The sequence below is a fragment of the Rhinatrema bivittatum genome, chromosome 4 (genome assembly GCF_901001135.1).
Source record: "Rhinatrema bivittatum chromosome 4, aRhiBiv1.1, whole genome shotgun sequence".
Lineage (NCBI taxonomy): Eukaryota > Metazoa > Chordata > Amphibia > Gymnophiona > Rhinatrematidae > Rhinatrema > Rhinatrema bivittatum.
In genome coordinates, this window is record NC_042618.1 from 340,196,655 (window position 1) to 340,218,687 (window position 22,033).

The following is a 22,033-nucleotide window of genomic DNA, read 5'->3' on the forward strand; positions in this document are numbered from 1 at the left end:
CCATTCAGGAATTGATTGATCTTGAATGGGAAGCCCCAAAGGCAAATTTCAAAGGGGTCGGACTGTGGAAAGCCTGAACCCCCTGGATCCAGCAGTGAGGGAGCATTTACATTTTCCCAAAGTGGATGCGCTGGTCTGTGCCTTCTCTAAGCGGACGACTATCCCTGTGGAGGGAGGAGCGGCCTGAAGGATGTACATGATAGGAGGATTGAGGCTATCCTTAAGCAAGCCTTTGAGGCAGTGGTGATGACTTTACAGATAGCTTCTTGCTGTGCCTTTCTGGCACGATTTTGTCTGCTTCTCTCTCAGGAAGTAGATGATTTTGGAGGGAATTCCAGAGCAGTTATGGAACCCGCTTTTTAGCTGATGCGGGCTGCGATTTGGTCCGTACTTCGGCCAGAGGAGTGGCTTCGGTGGTAGCGGCCAGGCGTCAACTATGGTTGCAACATTGGTCAGCTGATGCAGCCTCCAAAGCTGATCTTACAAAAAAATGCCCTTTCAAGGTTCACTCTTGTTTGGGAGCAAGTTGGAGAAAGTGGCCAGTAAGTGGGGCAAATCTCTGGTCCTCCGGTTGCCAGAGGATAAGAAGCAGCTGCTGCGCCCCTCTGGTATGAGAGTTGCCTCCGGAGTTCCAAGCGTTTTCATCCCTACAGAGGGTTGACCTTTCAGAGGACTTGGCCTTTTGGTAGGTCTCAGTCCTTTCGTCAAGAGAGGAGTGGGCTCGGATGGCGGATCCTCCCAAGTTTCCCAATGAAGGTTTGCCAACCCACCTTCAGGAACAAAAGATAGGGGGATGTCTCTCTCTCTTTTATCAAAGGTGGGTCGAGATCACATCAGATCAGTGGGTCCTGAAGGTGAAACGAGAAGGATATGCACTGGAATTTCACAATATTCCTCGGGACGTGTTCATGGTGTCTCCTTGCCACTCCCCGCAGAAGAAGCAGGCAGTGAAGTCTACGCTTCTAAGGCTCCTCCAGCTGAGGGCTGTGGTTCCAGTACCTACGTCTCAAGAAAGTATGGGGCAATATTTCTTTTATTTTATGTGCCCAAGAAGGACTCCTTTTGTCCCATCCTGGATCTCAAAAGGGTCAACCATCATTTGAGAATGACTCATTTTCACATGGAAATCTTATGCTCAGTGATAATGGTCGTGCAGTCGGGGGAATTTCTGACCTCCCTGGCTCTGTCCGAGGCCTACCTTCATATTCCCATCCATTTGCAGCACCAACGTTTTCTGTGTTTTGCAGTGTTGGGCACCATTATCAGTTCTGGACGCTGCCTTTTGGTCTAGCCAACGCTCCCAGAACATTTTCCAAGGTTATGTGGTAGTAGTGGCAGCATTGAGAAGAGATGGAATCCTGGTACACCCATATTTGGATGACTGGCTGATTTAAGCCAAGTCTCAGGAAAAGAGTTCCCTGGTGACCCACAAGGTGATCTCCTTGTTGCAGGAGCTCGGTTGGGTGGTGAACCTGGTCAAGAGCAGACTTCAGCCATCTCAGTCACTGGAGTATCTGGGTGTTCAGTTCAACACGAGGCAGGACAAAGTTTTCCTGCCAGAAGTTCGGATTCAAGTGCGTCAGTTGGTGAGCAATATACGCCCGACAGTGTGGTCCTATCTAAATGAGCTCTGTTTGATGGCAGCAACCCTGAAAGAGGTGCTGTGGGCGAGGGTGCATATGCATCATCTTCCATGCTCACTGCTATCTCATTGGAACCTGCAGTCTCAGGACTATTCTGTTCGACTCCACTTACCGATAGAAATCTGCTCTTGCCTCCAGTTGTGGTTGATACTCATAACGGATAAGAGTCTACAGCATTGGGGAGCTCACTGTCCAAGGACATTGGAATGCCAAAGATTCCCTCTGGAACATCAATTGCCTGGAACCCTGGGTGGTCCGGTTGGCATGCTTGCAGTTTAGCCACAGACTGCAGGGTCAAGTGGTCCGAGTGATGTTGGACGAATGTGGCCTACATCAGTCGACAGGGAGGAACCAAGAGCCAGCAAGTGTCGCAGGAAATAGACCAACTTATGGAATGGGCAGAAGGATATCTACAGATGATTGTGGTCTCTCACATTGCAGGAAAAGACAACGTAAGAGCAGACTTTCTTAGCAGGAGGAGTCTGGACCCAGGAGAGTGAGTATTGTCAGATCAGACATTTCAGCTGATAATGGATCATTGGGGCCTTCCATTCTTAGACCTGCTGGTGACTTCTCGCAATGCAAAGGTTCCTTGATTCTTTGGTCGCAGAAGAGAACCCGTGGTTGCTGGGCATAGATGCTCTCGTACAGGTCTGGTCAGCAGACAAATTGCTTTATGCCTTTCCTCTGTGGCCGTTGTTGGGCAGGATAGTTCGCAAGATCGAAGGCCACAGGGGGGCTGGTACTCCTGGTGGCCCCAGATTGGCCCAGGCAACCGTGGTATGCAGATCTGTGAAGAATCCTGGTGGGGACCCCTCTTCATCTTCCGCTGCACCAAGATCTGTTGCAGCAGGGATCACTTATTCATGAGGATCCGACTCAGTTCTGACTTATTGTTTGGCTCTTGAGAGGTCTCGCCTGTTGAAGCATGGATATTCTTCTGCGGTGATTGCCACCTTGCTCCACTCTCAAAAGTTCTCCACTTCCTTGGACTATGTACGGGTTTCAAGAGTGAGGCTTAGATTGAGGATCGTGTTGTTCTTCCTTGTTCATTTAAGATCCCACTTATTCTGGAATTTTTGCGTGATGGGTTAAATGAAGTATTGGCCCTTAATTCCTTGAAGGTACAGGTTGCAGCTCTTGCCTGTTTCAGAAGCCCGGTGAATGGTGATTCCTTATCATCTCATCCTGATGTGGCCCATTTTTTTTTTAAGGGAGTGATGCATCTTTGGCCTCCCTTGAGGTTACCAGTTCTATTGTGGAGTCTTAATTTGGTGCTGGATTTCTTGACGAGCCCTACATTCCAACTGCTGCGTTGCCTTTCCTTGTGCTTATTGACCTTGAAGACAGTGTTCCTGGTGGCTATATGTTCTGCGCATTGAGTTTCCAAGCTGCAGGCCCTGTCTTGCCGGGATTCATTCCTTCAGGTGACTCCAGGAGCGTTATAGCTGCAGACTGTTCCATCCTTCTTGCCTAAGGTGGTCTCAGAATTTCATTTGAGTCAGTCCATTTCCTTGCCCTCTCTAGATATATTCAAGGATGCGGAGGAGTATCGCCTCCTGCTTCCCTTGGATGTCAAGAGACTTTTTGTGTGGTATCTGGAGATTTCTGAACCTTTCCAAAAGACGGATTGCCTATTTGTCCTTCATGGTGGAAGGAAGCAGGGTGATTCAGCTTTGTGGGCTACAATAGCTCGCTGGATTAAGGAGGTAGTCACAGCCATGTATGTGGATGCTGAAAAGTCATTGCCTACTTAGTTTAGGGCTCATTCCACTAGGGGTCAGGCAGTTTCATGGGCGGAGGTTAGATTATTGTCTCCCATCGAGCTGCGACGTAGTCCTCCTTACATGCTTTTTCCAGGTTTTATCGCCTGGATGTGCAGACCTGGGAAGACGCAGCCTTTGTATGTGCTGTGTTGACTGGACCCCGGGCAGCCTCCCATCTTGTTCGGGAGTAGCTTTGGTACGTCCCACTGGTCCTGAGTCCCTAGGTCTACATGCTAGGAAATGGAGAAATTACCACTTACCTGATACTTTTGTTTTCCTTAGTGTAGACAGATGGACTTAGCTTCCTGCCCTCGGCTGCCAAATGATTGTGTCAATGGTCCGCCTATAGGGCTTTGGGTCCCAGAGGATTACTGGTAAGTGTTCATCCATTTCCTAGACTGGGATATCTACATTCTTACTTGAGTTCAGTTTTTCTTGTCAGTTGAGTACAGTTAAGATTGCCTGTTTTTCATCAAGCTTTTTGCTAGTCTGTCTACAGATACTTTTGATGAGAATACTGGCAGGCTGGGGTCACAGCAGGGCTATATATACTATGAAGTCAGCTTGCTCATCTCCATCTGCTGCAGGGGAGCATAACCCACTGGTCCTGAGTCCATCTGTCTACACTAAAGAAAACAAAATTATCAGGTATGTAGTAATTTCTCCAATGTTAATGTGTGGAGGCATGCCTGGTCTGACTGAGTAGATACTGAACAGTGTACACAAGGTCAGAAGGCAAAGATACTCACTAGACATAGGACGTGTGGGCTGGGTGGCCAGGTTCATGGTGGCCTCTCTCTCTGGTCCCCATCCTGCTCCATTCCTGGCCCTCACTGTGTAGCGGTACGGTTGAGACTCTCTCAGGTTCTCGATCAGAACCATCCGCTTCTTTGGATCATCGATCAGCACCTTTTTCATCTGTCCAATGGGTCCTGCGATGAAGATAACCATTGTTGGAATCACTCATTTCCTCTCACTTGTACTCTATTATCTTTTGATCTCTAATTTTAACTGAAGATTTGCGCACAGGCATGTATCCAAACTCCACCCCCATCCCACCCTCACTCTTGTCAAAGTCCTAATGTTCCCCATCACATGTCCTGAAAATCTGGTGTGGCTAGGACACCAAACAAAAAAGTAATTAGGAGGGGACACACACACACATAGTGTTCTTATAAGCTTTCTTTTCCTACATGAAGTAGGCTAGAAATGGTAGGGGAAGTGGTGTCACTGAGGTAACCCCTGTTACTGGGTGATGATGAAGACTGAAGTTAAAGAGATGTCAACAAGCTAATAGGAAGGATCCCGGGCACCCTTGTTTTGGTGTAATAATTATCACCAATGTAAAACTTGACTGATTGTGAAGAGTCCTGAGTTGATTTAACCAACAGATTTTTCCATTACTGTTATTTTTTATTGCGGGTCTCATGTCAGCTCCACTCAGTGAGACCTTTTGTTTTCATAAAATAATAAATCAGTCAAGGAGCCCTCCCCCACTCCCTGCACATCAATGCGAAATATTAAAGTGAAAGTATTGAAACTGAATTGTGCTCTGCAAATCCCAAACTCTCATCCACAGCACTCGGAGAAAGCCTCATAGAAACCCTTGTGCTTGGAAAAGCTTGTCCCTGAGGAAATTTGTCATGCATGTAACACAGTGCAGTATACAATGAGGGTAATTTTCAACGTGATCTAGGTGGCTAACCACGGAGGTAAATGCCTGGATCCCTGGGTTTGTAAACTGCCCCAGGCAGAGGGTGTTTTCTTTCACAACGCAGCTATATAAAGCCAACGTTAAAGTAGGCATTCCCAAGGCCCATGTTTGTGTCCAGGGAGAAAACACGCACATATATTTGAATTGTAATGCATATAGTTTCTCCCCTGGAACCCCAGTTGAAACATATAGCAGGGATCAAGTCTGCAGATATTTTTGTACCCTTGTACCGTTAGCCAATTTTCAAAGACAAACTACCAGAGACAAAAATAGGATGAGTCTTGTAGAAGAGCAGAGATTGCCATACAGCGAAAGCCTGGCCTAGAAAAGTCACATTGGCCCTTGCATTTTAAGGTCTGTGGAAGTAGGAACCAGTGAGGTTCTCAGAACATACAGGAGCTAAAGAGTATAGTAGAGAGTCTTAAAAAGTGGATTCAAACCGGAGAAAGTAATTTCCTAAATTGAGAAAGTATCTTTAAACTATCTCTTGATTATCTATCCTTCATTATCAGATAACTCGTTTACATTCCTTTAAAGTAATTTCCTACTGTTCTCCATTAACCATACATCTAAAATGATTACAAATAACTATTTATTATTTAACAACTTATTTTTACTGTTTTTTGGGGAAAAATCTTTGGCCATAGCTTCGTCTCAGTCTCAATTGATTTCTTCAGTCAATATATCATAAACCATTCAACCAGATGACTCTGTCTCTTCTCATTACCTACTGGTAGGAAGGTTCTGTGCCCTGGGAGGCAAAGGAAAGGGAAGGTCATGACTTACGGTTATCCTCATTGACCGGCGCATAAGCAACCTCATAGGCTGTGATGTCCCCATTGGTCTCTGCAGGCTCAGCCCAGCTCAGTTGCGTCACAGTGGAAGAAATGACATTGAAAGCCAGGCGACCAGGCTCACTAGGAACTAACAAGGGAAAAATATATCAGCAAGCTGCGGTTTTCTTCTAGAGCAGGCAACACACCTGCAGCTGGGTTCCACTAACTACCTTTACAACATCCAGGTATCCAGTAGGTTAAAAATATTCCAAAGAACCAAAGGAGATAAAATAAACTAAGGACAGGCTAGATTTCACTGATGATTAACAAGGGCTTTGGACACTTTGTGTGCGAGTGCTTTGGAAGAAACAAAACATGGTGAACAGTCCAGGGCTTAGTTATGAGACTTATGAGAAATATCAATATTTCCGCATCTCTCCCTCCCCCATTAGCATTACCAACCGACTCCTTGTTATCTGGCCAGGCTAAGCCAGGCCTGACTTTATGTCATTGTATTTATGGACCAGTTTCTGTGTTTCTAAGAAAATCAGGATACAAGGAGATGAGAGCAGGTCTCCTGCTCCATCCCCAAACCCCATGCATACACAAAACTATTGTGCCCAGAGAAGACTGGAGATGCCTAGGAAGAAACCTCATCTCCAATTTTGCAATGCATAAGTTCTTCAGGTGAAAATTTCAGTCAGGCTGGTAGCCTACAAGGTGAGTAAGGACAGAACTGCTTACCATCCTCAAGAGTCCGGCAATAGACACGATCACAGTAGGGCCCCTCTCCCAAGGGACTATAGGCACACACTCTCATTTCATAATCACAGTGCGGGTACAAGTTAACCAGCTCTGCAGAGGGCACTTTGGTATCAATGATCATGGCATCTGCTTCAGGGTCTCCCTGGATCCAGTATTTCACCTGGAAGGAAAGTAGACATTGAAAGACCTGTCCATTTGCCCATCTCAGGAATCATAGGAAGAGCTTATTTAGGCAGCGTGATTCAGCTTCTGGATCTTCATGGGTTTGTCTGGGAATTCACCACATAAATTGCACTGCCCATTTCATATTAAGGGGCTGTCACCAGCTCTGTTGCAAGTCAGTGAGACCCTCTCTGTTTTCGGAAAACAATTTAACAAGGGGCTGTTGGGAGTTCCTGCCAGCATGTCACTGATTTCCATGCTAGCATGGTTGAACATGTGGCTATTTGAGAGGTTACATATATATTTACATTTATTTGAATTTCTGGAACGCCTAACACAAAAGGCCTAGGCGATGAACATATTTACATACACAATCATAAAGTAAAAATAAAACATACATTAAATGATTATAAAAGCAAAACTAAAACAGCACATAGCAAAACTGAAATCAAATCAAACCAATAAAAACAACAAATAAATAATATAACTCGGTAATAAAACAAATAAAATACAGTTCAGAATTAAAAGGAAAACAGTTAACTTAAAATGAGCCAACTTAATAATATGCCAACTTAAAAAGAAAGGTCTTCCCATCTACAGATCTGCAACCCACAACTTAGCAACCTGACACCACACTTAGTTCCAACTCCTAGGGGAATTACCCTTGCACTAAATGGACAAAGACTCAACAGGAGCAATGAATCAACCCACTTTAAGATATCAAGCACCGAAGGCCCACACCCTAAAGCCTCAAACAATTAAGGGGAGGGAGGGAGATTTCAGGGTTGATAAAATCGTTACATCAGAGATTGCAGATTGATATCAGGGGAAAAAATGGAAAACCAAGGTGTTTCCTGCTATTGAAGATTTTATGTCACATGTTTTATGAATACAGACACTGTTGAATATAAAGGAGAGGCCACTGGCCCCTGTTTACACCTCATCTTTGTCAATAGTACATGAAGATTATGTTTTTTCAAGGGATGTTTGTATCTTGGTAATTCTGTATCTCAAAAGTGTCTGATACTGTTGGGAAAGTAATGTTGTAATTTTGGAAACCCTTAATAAAAATTATTAGACAAAAAAATAAAAAAAAGAAAGGCCTTAATTTCTTTTCTAAAATTCTTAAAAGGAGCTCTTGTGACAATATGGGGTTTCAACATTTCCCTGGAGGGGTTGCCACAGCATACTGAAGTACATCGGTTTAATGTCTTCTCAGGCAGGAATCTCAGAATTTCAGTTTGTAACCCTTTGGGCTTTGAATCTGGCTCTCTGTCCTGAGCTTCAGCTGCTAGCAGGAGCTTAGAATTCACTACAAGACACTTAATTTCCCTCCCCTTACCGCTGCTCTCACATACCTTCTGTGCTATGTATCAAAACAATACCTTTTTGAAGGGGGAGGGGGGTGGGGAGGAAGACAGGTCACATATGTTCAGGGTACACCTCCTAATCGCATTTGGTTATTGTGGAGTGCTCCCTCTTCATGATCTTGACTGGGTGGTTCTCTCCTCCTTCCTTGGCTATACTTCTGGGGCCTTGAGTTATTCATTTTCCCACGAATCCATCCAAGAACTGAGGGAGTTCAGCAGATCGAGATAATCTCCTTTTCCAATTCTTACCCATCTGAGCAACCCAAAGAGAGTTTCACTCCAACCCCTCCAAACACCACGTGCATGCTGGTATTCTGCCCTTCCTGTTTCAGAGGGAAGGTGATCTCCAGCAGCAATCCGGAGTTCCTGCACAGTTTGCGAATTCCCTACCTTATATCCCGTGGGTTTTCCTGGTGGTGGTAACCAGTTGAGCCGGATCTTCCTGGCACTCAGGGCTTGGGCATTGAGGTTGATCGGTGCACCCAGCTTGCCCCTGGGTGACTCAACAGACTGAGTCAAGGCTACAGTTTCTTGGGATTCTGGGGGCAGAAAAACATGAGACTCAGGCTTCGGATCTTAGAGATGGGATCTACATAACATGACTATACTGCCAACCTCCCAGACAAAGACTCGACCTGATACAGGGATTCCCAACATAAAGCGAACATTTACTTCCAATGTATTTAAACAAAACAAAATCTCAGTATAAAACATACCAAAAACCTCAGTAAGGATATGAAGCCTGCACAAGATCACATTGTCAAAGAGATTTTATTTCCTTGTGATCTATTAAAGTGCATAAAAGGACTGGAAGAGGGGGAGAGCAGGGGAACAAGAGCCCCCTGATTATCTTAGATTAACAAACGTCATAAGAACATAAGAAATTGCCATGCTGAGTCAGCCCAAGGGTCCATCAAGCCCAGCATCCTGTATCCAACAGAGGCCAAACCAGGCCACAAGCACCTGGCAATTACCCAAACACTAAGAAGATCCCATGCTACTGATGCAATTAATGTGAGAATCCTGTCACCAGGACCGAAATGAAACTTTACCAGACAACAGTACCGACCAGCACCAAAACTTGAGACATGTCCCTGCTGCAATGCTGTCCACAATTTGTACCTTAACTTGACTTACCTTTTGCAATTTCTTTCCTTTTCGTTCCCATTTATTTAAATCATTTTGTATATTACTTTGGCCACACATGAAAAATTGTCATGCCAATAAAGTTATGTGAAGCTGAATGTGAATCTGTGTGCTATGCACAAGCCCATCACTAGATGCTGCCATGAACCTCTTAAGAGCACAGATACCATCCAATCAAGAAATCATTCTGTACTGAGCACCCCACATTATCAGGTGTGAATTAAGACAGGAATCTTTAATACCTTGATTGCAGTTGCTTACAGTTTTGCGCCTGCCTGATGCATCTTGAAGATGCCAAAAATGTTGCACTGCAAGCAGTTCATTGCAGAGCTTTGCATGTCATATCAAGGAGTATGATGCAGCCAGTAAGGATCACATGCCCGCATCTGCGGGGGGGGGGGGGGAATCCAACAGGCACTGCTCCCAAAGTCATGCAGGCTGCAGCCTGAAACTTCTACTCGGTGCCCTCCCAGTGCTCCATAACTTGCCTGGTGCATCTGCGATGGTGACAGTGGTCTGAGGGTATTTGCCGATCCTGGCACCATTCTTGGGGTTGGTGAGATCCATGGCAAACTGCTTGATCTGCCGGTTCACCAGGAGGGCATCCATCTCTGAGAGTTCGAGAAGCTTCACAGGGACTTCCTTTCGTGTCTCGTCTGGCTGGAAGACCAGGTCACCATCTGTGAAGAGGTAGTCCTGAGAGAGAGGAGGAGGAGATGAGGACAAAGAAGTAGAAGCAACTCAGCATCAACAACATCCTAAAATAATGTTAACAGTACTTTTAGCAAACGTAAAGAAGGCAATTGTCAAAGCCACATGCATAGCAACATGCAGAGCTGATTTATGGGAGTAAATTGCTTTCTGAAAAATGCTCTCCTCCAGCATGGCCAAAAGCAGTGTCCTACAAGTTTTAGCTGTTTTTTGAGAGAAGGTATTCCCAGGGGAGGAGGGATGGGGAATGTTTTGGATGCATGTAGATTGCATTTTCAGCTCTAACATGTACTTTTCCAGCAAAATTGCAGAAAAGGCAAATGCAAGTGAAAGTAACTGTGGCAAGCTTTGAAACCTGAGATAAAGTTCATGGGTAGAAAGCACCTGTGGACTTTGACCCAAAACAAGATAGCCAGAAAATTGTCCCCAAAGAGAGTTTAAGCCTTTGTAGGTATCTACTGGCTATTTCTCTTCCGGCATAGATTCCGGCACAGATTCTCAGAATCGTGATCTCTGCTGTATTCTGCAGACATGCTCGGAGGTTTCCAATCTGAACGCAGAACAGTGTAACTGCCTGTATTGAATACTTTCCAAGAAGACAGAAATGCCATGCAAGTAAAGACGTCAAGAACCAGGTGGGGAATGGAAGCATGCAGACTGAGCTGGCATGCAAATTCTCTGCATGCAGGCAAATGCAATATCAGCGTGCAAAAAATGTGCATCCAAACTGAGCACACATATTGCACATTCACCTGTCCTGGGCACTCAATGCAATAGGCAAATGAGCTGCCACGCTAAATGGGACACGCAATGGGTAATTTGTTCGTCCCTAGCACTCTGCATTGGGCACCCAGGAGAAGTGGCTGTGGGTCTAGAACAGCTTGGCCAGAGCTCCCTCCCAACCACCGGCAGGACTGTTCCTGATTGGTCCTTTTCACTGACACTTGTCAGTGAAAGAACCAATCCCTTTTCAGGATAGCCTTCTGAAAGGGGATTGATCCTTTCACTGACATGAGACAGTGAATGGACCCATTGGTAGGAAGTGAAGGAGTGAATACATTAATATCAAGTGCCCGACACTTAATATTAACGTATTCATTCCTTCACTCACTGCAGGCAAGGGTTCCGATTGGGCCAGACCTTGGGGATGCTGCTTTCTGGGGCTCCCCCTAGAAGGAACCACAGAAAGCAGGATTTTGTTGAGTTGTTGTTAAGAACTTGAGCGGGACATAATTCTGCTATTCGCTAGGATCCTAATAGGAGAAGTCACAGAAAGCAGGATTTATTTATTTATTTTTTACATCAGCCCTTGAGCGCAGCATGTTTTAACGCCTTCTCCTTGGTAGGTGTTAAATTTGCAGCGTTAAAATGGATGCCATGGCTGCATGGCAATTTTTTGCATCAAGGGTAATAGCTAATAACCTCATCACATAAATTTACATGGAATGAGCGTTATTAGCTACGCGCCGGTTTGGATGTGCGTTTTGGACACACTAATCCCCTTATTGCACGATGGGTTTTAGATGTGTGTCCAAAATGCGTGTCCAAGCGCATGTAAAGCCATGTGCTTGGCCGAGCACATTATATTGCATCAGCCTGACAGTGTAGACGTAGCAGGCACGTCATCCTTTCACTTTATAGAAACCCCAGTCCATACCTTGCCATCTTTGGCAGTGAGGTCCCGAGTCCGGTACGTGACTTGAGTCCTCCCGTTTTCAATTATCTCACGAATGACTGGAATTTTCGCCACTTTGTCGTGGCGGCTATACGTGTAGGCTGGTTGCAGGAATGTCACAATGCTCTTAGCTGGAAAGAGCAGATACCACAGATTTAATTCTCAGCTAAAACTACCATGGTGTAAAATATCTGGAGCTATGTGAGTAAAGGCTCTGAAATAGGGACGTGCCATTTGAAAACAACACAAAAACAATTCAGTTAGCTGTTTTGTGTTGCTTCCAACACCAAACAGCACCAAAAAAAAAAAAAAAAATTAACAAAATCTTGTTTAAGCACGTGCTAAATGGCTTTAGTGCATGCTCAAAATGAAAAAACAAAACATTTTTATTTTTAAAGCACATGCCTATCCTCACTTGCACAAGGGAAAGCTGCTGAGCTCACACACACAGGGCAGTGCCCCCCATCCCAGCCTACTTCTCCCCAGATCCTAACAAAAAGTTCTGTCAGAATCTCAGATTTTAACAGTCTTGTTTTCTCCCTAATTTTAATACCCTCACATGTTGTGAAAAGAGAAATTCTCAAGGATGGCCTGCTGATGGCTCAGTGGAGATCTGGGTTGGATTCCTACACCCGGTTACTGCTCCCTGGGCTGGCTAGGGCTGGGGATGTGGCAGAGGTAGCGTTCACAAGTACTTCCTGGCACTATTTGATGGGATCACCCCACTGAGCAGACACGGGATGAGTGAGTCACAGGTGCCGGAGATGATTCTGGTCTGGCTAAGGATTGTCGTTGTGATGGCCAAGCTAGACGAGAGGGGAGTTTCAAATGAGGGGAAAAAGTCTGAAGGTAATTTCATGTGAAGGCTCATAGCACTGTAATTCTACTAACCCCAGTCAGCTCAGGAGGTTGTTTGTTTTTGGGTTTTTTGTTTTTTTTATTTGCCATTTTTTTATTCTGCCTATTGAAAAAACACACCCAAAGCAGAGCACAGTAGCATGACAATCAATAGTAACAAACGTGAACAACATTACAATAGGCTTGTAAGTATGACAGAAATAGTACAAAAATGTTTATAAAAATGCTTGTAAAACAATACATTTAAACAAGAATATATGATTATAAAGTAGTAGTAGTAGTAGTAGTAAACTAAGGGGTCAAGAATCAGTGGCATTTAACTGGATAACTCACAAGTTATCTGGCTAAATGCTGTCTTATATCTGACTAAAGTTTAGCTGGCTAACTCTGGCCATGTCGTATAGAAGTCCTAAAGATAGCCAGCTGTACTCAATAGTGTGGCTGCACCACTAAATATCCATCTATGGGGAGCCAGATAAGTTTAGCCAACTATACAATCCGGTCAGTGACTGAATATTACCCCCATAGTGCTTAAAATATATTTCGTTAAACGTGCTTATGAAGCACTAAAAGCTTTTAACATGCCATCATCAGCAAATATATCATAAAATATTTTAATAAGCCAATAAGAAATTGCTACAGAACTCAACCTAAAATGTTGTTTTGTAATGAAAATTTTATTTATTTGTGTTATATTAATTAATTTTATGTAATTTTTTCTTCTATCTTTTATTTTGGTTCTTATAACTACATTTATATTTTTATTTTTTATATTTGTAAACCGTTTTGATCAATTCACTTGTAAAGGTGGTATATAAACATTTTTAAATAAATAAAATTACTGAAAGACCATAGGGCAGACTGTGAAAATTAAAACCGAGCACAAACCAACAATGACACAACATGTAAGCCAATTACGAGCCAGAAAAAAGATTAGGCAACTTTTGTTTCAAGAACAAACTGAAAATGCTGATGAACTTTAATTGGTTGCCGCTACAAACAAACAAACAAAATAAATAAATAAATATATCCTAAAACCGATAGGATTGTGTTTATTTATTAATTTTGTATTTTGCAGATCCAGGCTACCAGCAGTTCTAAACGGGTTACAATGACACAAACAATTTGCTAATACACACACAGACAAAGCATCATAAACAGTTTCTAAAAAAAAAAAAAAACCAAAGAAAGAAAGAAAGAAAGAAAGAAAAGCATCTAAAAGTTAAACACTTATTGAGATGCAAGCCTAAAAGGAGCAAGAGAGAACCGCCAAGTCCAAAACCTTAAAACATCGCTCAGATTTTCAGATGATGCAACTGTTGCTTTCAGGGGTTTCTCTTGTCCCTCACTTTTGGATTCTACCCAAGAGCTGGAAGGCACTGGCACCCATGAACACTTGGGTGTGATTCTTTCCTCAGCTCTCCCCAGTTGATGTTAGCCAGTCACAGCCTCTTTGGCCAATGAACCTTGTAACCATGTGGTCGGTCCTGTACAGGACTGCGTATGAAGACCAGGCCAATAAATTCTAAATACTATTACTGCACTAACTAAAAAGAAGGAATTTCTAGAAGACCACTTGATAGAATTACAGCTTTTTTCTTGATCAGTTTGGAGGTGTTATACAAATATAAATGCATAACACAGCATTATGAATATTATTTTGCACCGAGTGTTTTGGCTCCTAAAGCAGAATGGCCAGGGCCAGAAAACCAGGCCTGAGCCATAGCCTACAGGTTACCTGGAGTTTGAGCAGCAGTCTTGATTACATTTGTGTGTTTACTAGATAGAAGGTGCACATGTAAGCCTCCTAATACCCCTTTGAGCCTTTTCTCTCACAGTCATGCCCAGTACCTTGCTCTTTGATGATGGTGATATTGACAGCTCTACGTCCTATCTCTGCTATGCCCATGGGAACATCCACAGCCTCCACCAGCAGCTGTTTCTCATCGTCGTCCTCATCTCTGATGAAGAGGGGGACTCGAACATCCACAGACTCTACCCCTTCCTGGAATTCTACCATGCCATGGGCATCTGGGGAGTAGAAGGCCAGAAGGGTTAAAGTTAACCCATGTGAGCTCAAGCATTGCTTTCATTCATAACCCTGTGAGCGAGTCTCTGTCCTTACCTCTATCTGATATAACAGTGTAATACCCAGGAGACACCTTCAGGTCATTGAACACCTCTTGAGAGACTTGCTTCTCCGTCACTTTCACAATATCGGGCTCAGCGGAACGAGGGGCCACCAGAACTGTGTCCATAATTGTGTGATCCTGCCTGAAAATGGGACAAGCCAGCCACTCAGTCACTCTCTCCATCTCCAGTCCCTTCATCAAGGCTCAAGTTCTTTTCTTGCCCTGTTGTTCCCTCCCTTGGGCCAGAGTATACCCTGCTGGTCCTCCTGAGATAAGCATACCCCCCACATGTACCTGTATAATCATGGAAAAATGAATCTAGAGATCAACATAACGTGCAGTCGTTATCATGCACAAGGCTGGCGAGATGGGGAATTGCTCTTCATGAATGCAACACAGACACAATAAAAGAGACTGGAGGGGAAGAGTGAAAGAGACAGGCTGAGAGGCAGAAAGATAAGGGGGTGAGGATAAAGAGACTCAAGACCAAGACAGAATGGGGATAGAGGCAGAATATGAGAAGGTTAGGGAAACTCAGGAGTGAGAAGAGAGAGGTGGCAGGACGGAGTGTGCTAAGAGATGCACTTACCTTTTCCCAGCATTGGACTGCAACCTGTCGAATGGAGAAGACGGCAAGAGTGAGTGAGTATCCTCATTAGAGTACAGACTAATATCAGCATCAAGACTCAAGTTCATGCCCTACCAACAACGCCAACTCACTGTGCAAGTGAGCTGATCAATGCATGCTTAACAGGTTTTTTTTTCCTTGCCCTCTCCTTAATTTGCAACCTGCAACTAATGGCTTCTACAGCTCCTGAGGTAGGTATAGAAAGGCAAAAAGATGGTTTCTACTGTGCCGGATAACCTGAACCCAGCTCTCTGCTCCCCAGTCCGGGACACCAAAACTCACCTGAATTTTGTTTGCTGCAGTTTGTGGGCGCCGGGGATCTGTTTGTATACATCATTTAGCTGCCAAGGGAAAAGAAGGGTCTATCAGAAACATGACACGTGTACACCTGGAGCTTTTCATGACCACCGGGCAAAACTTTGGGATCAGCAGGGAGCTGAGGGCTCTACAGGGCACAATAACCTAGTACCGAAATTAACCTTCTCACACACTCATGTAAAAGTGTACCCAGCATGCTCCAGACATGACTTCAGACATGCACGCAGCACAGAGCCATCTCAAGGCACATCGTTTGGGAACCGCAAACATTCCTACGGAAAGTGGTGAATTTCCAAAGTTCTTTCAGACGCTCTCCTGCCTTCCTCGCAGGCAGCTGTGCTCGGAAGGACCTCAGAAGTGACATCATATCCACCAGTACTTGACTGGCTCATTCTGTGTCTGAGATGTCATTTGTGACTCTAGGAAATATGAACCAATGGGATCCAGTGTGTGCGTGCTTGCATGCATGAGTGATGGAGGTTGACCTTCTACTTCACACATAGCTGCTCTTGAGGAAAACAGGGGAAATGCAAAAAAAATACTAATTTTCAATAATGTTTATAATTGATAGCAGATGGGCACTTTTGAAATATTGCAATATACATGATGTGGTGAGGGAAGGGGTGGGTTAAAACACTGACTGCTCCCAATGGCTATGAACAATAGGAGCAATTTTCAAATAGCTTACATAGTTGCAAAATACGTGAGCTCTTTAAATATGCATACTTTAGGAATGTTTTCAAAAGAAACTACTCACACATTGTTTCTCGTTGAAAATCAAGTGCAAAGGCCACATGCTAAATGTCCATGTACTTTGTATCTGTTATTTGTGTGGGTGGTGATGGCAGACAAATAGGCGCGTGTACATTTGAAAATCAAAATGTACGCATGCTATTATCCTCCCCACCCCCACCCTTGCTGCCCCCGAGCTAAAGGTACACAGAAATGCCTCTTTTTTCCCCCATGGCTGTTTGAAGAAGCCAATTTTCAGTCAGGTCATTTTACCTGGGCAAATGCCTTTCAAAATGATCTGCTCCTAGACCCCTGGGCATTACTCCCTTTCTGATGCAAGCTTCTTTTGCAATTACATAAAGAAATCAGGGTCTCATGCTTCTTAGAATCCTTATGACATTTGGTGAAGGCATTTTCTGAGCTCAACACATCACAGTCCCCCTTCCTCAGCCATCATTTGTGATGTCACAAGCAGAGGATCATTCCTTCAGCTGGGAGCTGGCAGCGGGAACCAAGTGATTCCTGAGCCCACATCCTACTTCCAGGCAAATCATTAAAGTGATGGAGAGCAAAACATACTGAAAAGAGAAGCCTGATTTTATTGGTATATTTTATTGGTCATAATTTTTGGAGAAGCAGGAAGTCTAATTCACTACTTCTCATAGTATATATTCAGGCTTTTGTTTTACAGTCAGATCATACCAGATCCAGGAAGGATGATAGACAGCAGCTCCTGTCTCACGAGGAAACTCTACATACAGTGACTGAAATGATTCGCTGTGATGTCTGGAACCATGAATGCCTGGTACCATCAGATGCTAAGGACAGCCTGGGAGTCAGGAACCCAGCAGTGGCATTAACTCTAGCTGTCTCGTTCACATAACAAATGTAAAAGCATAAGACATGGAAAGGCGATATGGCACTTACGTTTTCTTCCACCTCCTTGCGCAGTTGATCACTCTCGCGATTTTCTGGCTTGGAGAGGTTTTCTGTAAACAGTCGTGCCAGCCTCAAAGAGAGACCATACTGAACTGAGACAGAAAAAGTATGGAAATCAGAGTTATTATACAGGATCCCACTAGCAGGCATAGAAGAGAAACTGAGCCAGTGGTCAACTAAGAATGACTAAAATGAGACCCTTAACTGGAGCAGAAGACCTGACACCCCACCCCCCGTCCTAAGAAGGATAAGACATCCAGCTCAGAGAAAAAGATCAGAGGCTCTCCTCTTTCCCATCATCAAACCAGAAGGTCTGAAATATTCAGTAGAGGACAAAGGACCTGAGATCTCCCAGTCACCAGCCACTTAATTCTCCTTACAATCAATGATCCCATTAGCATACCCCAACTGTCCCTCCTCTAGCAATTGCCCACTTTCTAAAGACCCCAAGTCAAGGCCAGTTGTTAAAGGCTATTTGGGTCCAAAGATAATGAACATAGGGCAACAAATAAGCTGTAGTTGATATCTTGGTTCAAAAATAAGAAAGGGAGCCAGAGAAAGAAAGAACACTAACTCAGATGTTTGTGATAAAAGGTTAAGGGTGACGGACACTTATTTAGATACTTGTGGTCAGGGGCAGATTGGCCTATCAGGGGATCGAGCATCCCCTGGTGGGCCGGTCGCTCTGGTCACATGGTCTGCTGAGCGCGGCCGCGACAAAGCTGCGCTTGGCAGACCATGGGGTATCTTCTGGGCCGATTTGGGGGGAAAATCCCCGGGCCGATCTTTACCCGGAATCCGCCCTTGCTTGTGGTGCAGGGATAGGAATGCGAAATAGTGAATCAAATTCTCAGAGCTCAGTGCTGAAGGTGAAGGACCCTTACTCACATTCTTGGAGTTCAGGGATGAGAGGTGGAGAGATACTTTGAGTTTTATCATTCAGATCCGAGTGTGAGGTGAACACAGATCGTTGAGATTCAAGGACAGCAGTAAAGGGCGCTCATTTAGATTCAGGGAATTAAGGAAAGGTGGCGTGGGGGAACTTACTGAGATCCTTGGGGTTCAGAGATGATGGTGGAGGGGCTGGCTTGTGTACATTGTTGTTGATCTTCCAGCGCACAGTGTCTCTCCCCTTGAGAGCGCCGCTCCGCACCATGGGAGTGTCCAGATGGTCAGAGGACATGAGGCTCTGCCGCAGCATGTAGTGATCTTCCTTGAACCCAACAGTGCGACCTGAGGAAGAGAGAAGCCGCCAAAGAGCTGCCATCATAATCCTGATTTTTAGGATTTAACTTGACTCTAGGATGCTGGTGTTGGAAGAATACTATCAACACAGAGACTATTATTCCCACTGACCATTCTCCCACATAAGGGGGGAAGCAGAACTCCATCAGCATAGCTTCCATGACATGTGCAGCAGAGAAGTCCATATTCAAATTCAGTATGGATAGCACAGTTAGTCTGACAAACTTATCTGGCTACGCCTTTGGAGGAAAACTCAATAATGCAATTGAACTATTGAATATAGCCGGTTATCTTAAAGTTAGCCAGCTAACTTTAGGACAGCTCGTTAGCCTGACCAGACAACCAGCTAATTCACCTGGCTAACTCTGAATATAGGCGTAAGCCAGTAAACTTAGCTAGCTAACTCAACTTCTCCCAGGTACGCCCCTGGAATGCTTTTAACTTATCTGGCTAAATTCCAGCTTCCTAACTTATTAGATGGCTAGAATTTAGCTGGATATGTGCCAAAATATTCATTTAGCCAGCTAAATGCTTTTGAATATGGAGCTCAGAGATTCTAACTGTATCCTCACGTTTTTCAAAGCGAGCCTGAACACTTCCTCCCCGGCTCCCACCTCCCATGGATACACTCTTTAAAGCGATCCTTTTTCACATTATCCACAGTCTACCCTACAGGCCCTGGGTTCTTGGCTCTGCCTCCTCCTCTTCCAGAAGCCTTCTGAAATCCTTTTCTCCCAGTTTCTACTCTGTTAATTGGACCGATGAAAGGATGTATTTTCCTCTATTTTATTATTGTTGTTGTTTATTTAATTATTTTATTTGTTTTAAAAATTTTAATTTTAATAATTTTACTGATTGTTTTATTGTTTGACAAAAAGAATAACGGTATATAAATCTAATAAATAAAATAAATAACAAATAAGTGACCGGCAGCTTCTTCCCCATCAGAAAATAAGTAAAACCAAAGCACTTTAAAGCAAAGATACCTCGATTACAGCAGGGCAACAGCGCTAGGCAGGCCTACAAAAAGAAGGAAAAAAAAGAGAAAGAATGACACGTTTGGGTTATGTATACAGTTCACGGTGGCTCACCCACTCGTGACAGTCCCACCTCCACAGAGTCCCCTCTCTCCTTCTGAGGAAGCCATCCTTCGTGCAGACACTGTGCAGCACTCCCAACCATCTTTCAGTGGAAACCTTTTCCGGTCCTGCCTTGTGGGAATCCTTCCTCCCACTCCCAGCCATGCAGATGCAAGAAAGAGAAAGTGCTCCATGCCTTCCGGGCCTCATTACTATTCCAAAGACTCCGGGCAGTTCGCTAAAACTTGCTGCCGGAGTCCCAAAATGAGAAAAGGCTGGTTTTGATCAGAGATCTGAACCCAGCAGGTACACGTAAGAACCAGGATGCTCGTGAGCTGGATACAGAACGAAAGAGTTTCAAGGATCCTCAAAGCTCTTATTGGCCTCTCCCCCTCAGCCACCCAGTGATCCGGACCCCCCATCCTGTGTTTCTTCAGAACCTTAAGGGGGAGAACCCTGTGCCACATCCTGATGTGAGGATAAGGCACCGGGTGCTGACTGATGGGCATGCAGGGGGACACCATCTCAGCTCCTGGAGCACGTGGGGATGCTCTCACCTTGCAGCAGGCACAGTACTTCCAACAGAGCAGCAGCAGCAACCCCAGGAGCAGCATCAGAAAAATGAGCAGGGGGATGAGCCACAAGAATCCACCTGGCGGACACTCTGAAAAAGGGCAAAAAGAGAGTGTCACAGAGCAGAGGCAAGAGGTAGGAAACAAGGAGGCAATGCCAGTGTCAAAGAGGGGAGGAATCTCTCAGTCTGAGCTACTGACAAACATGAGAAGGAGCCATCAGTCTGTGCTAGTGAGAGACTGCCAAAGAGATCCTCTCAGTCTATGCAAGATCCAGAGAAGGAGGAGAGATGAGACACAGGGAGAGGGATTGCTCCAGATTATACTAGTGAAAGTCACTCGGAGAGATGTCTCCAGTCTGTGCTACCGAAAGGCACTGAAGCAACAAAGGAAGAAGAAGAAATGAGAGAAAAAAAGGAGGAAAAAAACAAAAGAAAGTAAAGAACAAGTGGAGAGAGCTAACACTGGAAATTAGGCACAAATTGTGCTCTAAGGGAACAGGTTTGAAGTACCTGTTGCTCTGCTCAGCGGTTCTCCTCTCCTGACTCTCACCTTTCTTATTCTGCACAAGGATGGTGTGGTTTTTCTCAACATCTGGATTTCCCTCCACCGTATAGCGGTATGTACAATCGTCTTCTTCATCTCGGAAGGTGCAGAGCTCATTCACCTCGTCCGCTGGGGAAAGAGAGGGTGCAAGAGGTCAGTTAAAAGGAATGAGGAGCAATGCACAGCCAAGGACAACCACCCACACACAAGCACATTTACACAGAGTCAGCCAAGGACACACCCGGCTACACACAACCACACTCACATGCATTGCCAGCTAAGGAAACACCCAGCTGCACATAATCACATTCACACACACACACACACCCACTCACAATCAAGGACAAACAAACCTACACAGAGCCAAAGGACTAAGAGGTAGGCCAGGAAATACCACCACTACTGAAGACAACAACATACCATCATAATGTGCTTCAACAGGTCGACTCTACCCATACAGGTGATTTAAGGGCAGGAGAACCTTCTTACCATCCAATCGATTTATTCCCTTATCATGCTAAAACAAAGTTCCCTCTCTTCTCTAGGATTTGGCCATCTCAGTATACTCCCAGTAAATAACAAATCTTACAATGTCCTTGACCTTATTGAAGAATTCAAGCACCAAATCCTCTCTCTTAAAAAGACCTAGATAGAAGAGGGTGACACTGTCACCATCACCCAACTTTCTCCTCCAGGATACCATATCCCCTGATCCCTGGGCCGGAGAGAAGTTGCTGTCATTTTCAGTCACATCTTGTCTCTAGATCTAGTCGCCACTCAACAAATAGGCAGTGTTGACTGCCTAATTTTGAAAGACTAAGGCAGCGAAGGACCTAAACTTGTTCTTATATATCGACCCCGTGGATAATCACTCTTGACTCCTTTCTGAAAAACTCTGAATTCATATGTGACATGACCACTGTTACACAATAGGAGACTTCAAGTACCATCTGATTCAATATGGAAGATCTTGGCGTCACTCAGCTAATCAAGGTACCCACTCATAAAGATGGTCATTCAATCTAATTTTTCACTCTGCAAATATTAATCTTGATCCTATCACAATAGCAGTAGATCTAATCTCCTGGTCAGACCACTACTAAGTCCAGGCCACCATTCAATCCTACAACATACACATCTCCTTCCTCCATCACAAATGAAAAGATAAAAAACATTCAACATACCAGCATATATAACTATCACAGACTCACCCAAACTCCTAGTCCAACTATGGAACAATGAATTCACGTCAGCTA

General features: G+C 44.5%; 1 protein-coding gene across 6 annotated transcripts in view; it reads right to left on the minus strand.

Moving 5' to 3' along the window:
- ITGB4 (integrin subunit beta 4) overlaps positions 1–22,033 on the minus strand; it is a 131,719-nt gene that overhangs the window by 32,451 nt on the left and 77,235 nt on the right. For all 6 annotated transcript variants that reach the window (XM_029600498.1, XM_029600500.1, XM_029600499.1 and 3 more), the window contains 15 exons: positions 20,784–20,906; positions 20,217–20,323; positions 19,567–19,600; positions 18,383–18,568; positions 17,324–17,427; positions 15,629–15,687; positions 15,308–15,331; positions 14,712–14,860; positions 14,438–14,617; positions 11,711–11,859; positions 9,831–10,038; positions 8,587–8,735; positions 6,644–6,824; positions 5,910–6,047; positions 4,159–4,341 (listed from right to left, as the gene is read on the minus strand). In XM_029600498.1, the coding sequence (XP_029456358.1) occupies positions 4,159–4,341; positions 5,910–6,047; positions 6,644–6,824; positions 8,587–8,735; positions 9,831–10,038; positions 11,711–11,859; positions 14,438–14,617; positions 14,712–14,860; positions 15,308–15,331; positions 15,629–15,687; positions 17,324–17,427; positions 18,383–18,568; positions 19,567–19,600; positions 20,217–20,323; positions 20,784–20,906 (1,974 nt within the window). The remainder of the gene's footprint in view (positions 1–4,158; positions 4,342–5,909; positions 6,048–6,643; positions 6,825–8,586; positions 8,736–9,830; positions 10,039–11,710; positions 11,860–14,437; positions 14,618–14,711; positions 14,861–15,307; positions 15,332–15,628; positions 15,688–17,323; positions 17,428–18,382; positions 18,569–19,566; positions 19,601–20,216; positions 20,324–20,783; positions 20,907–22,033) is intronic.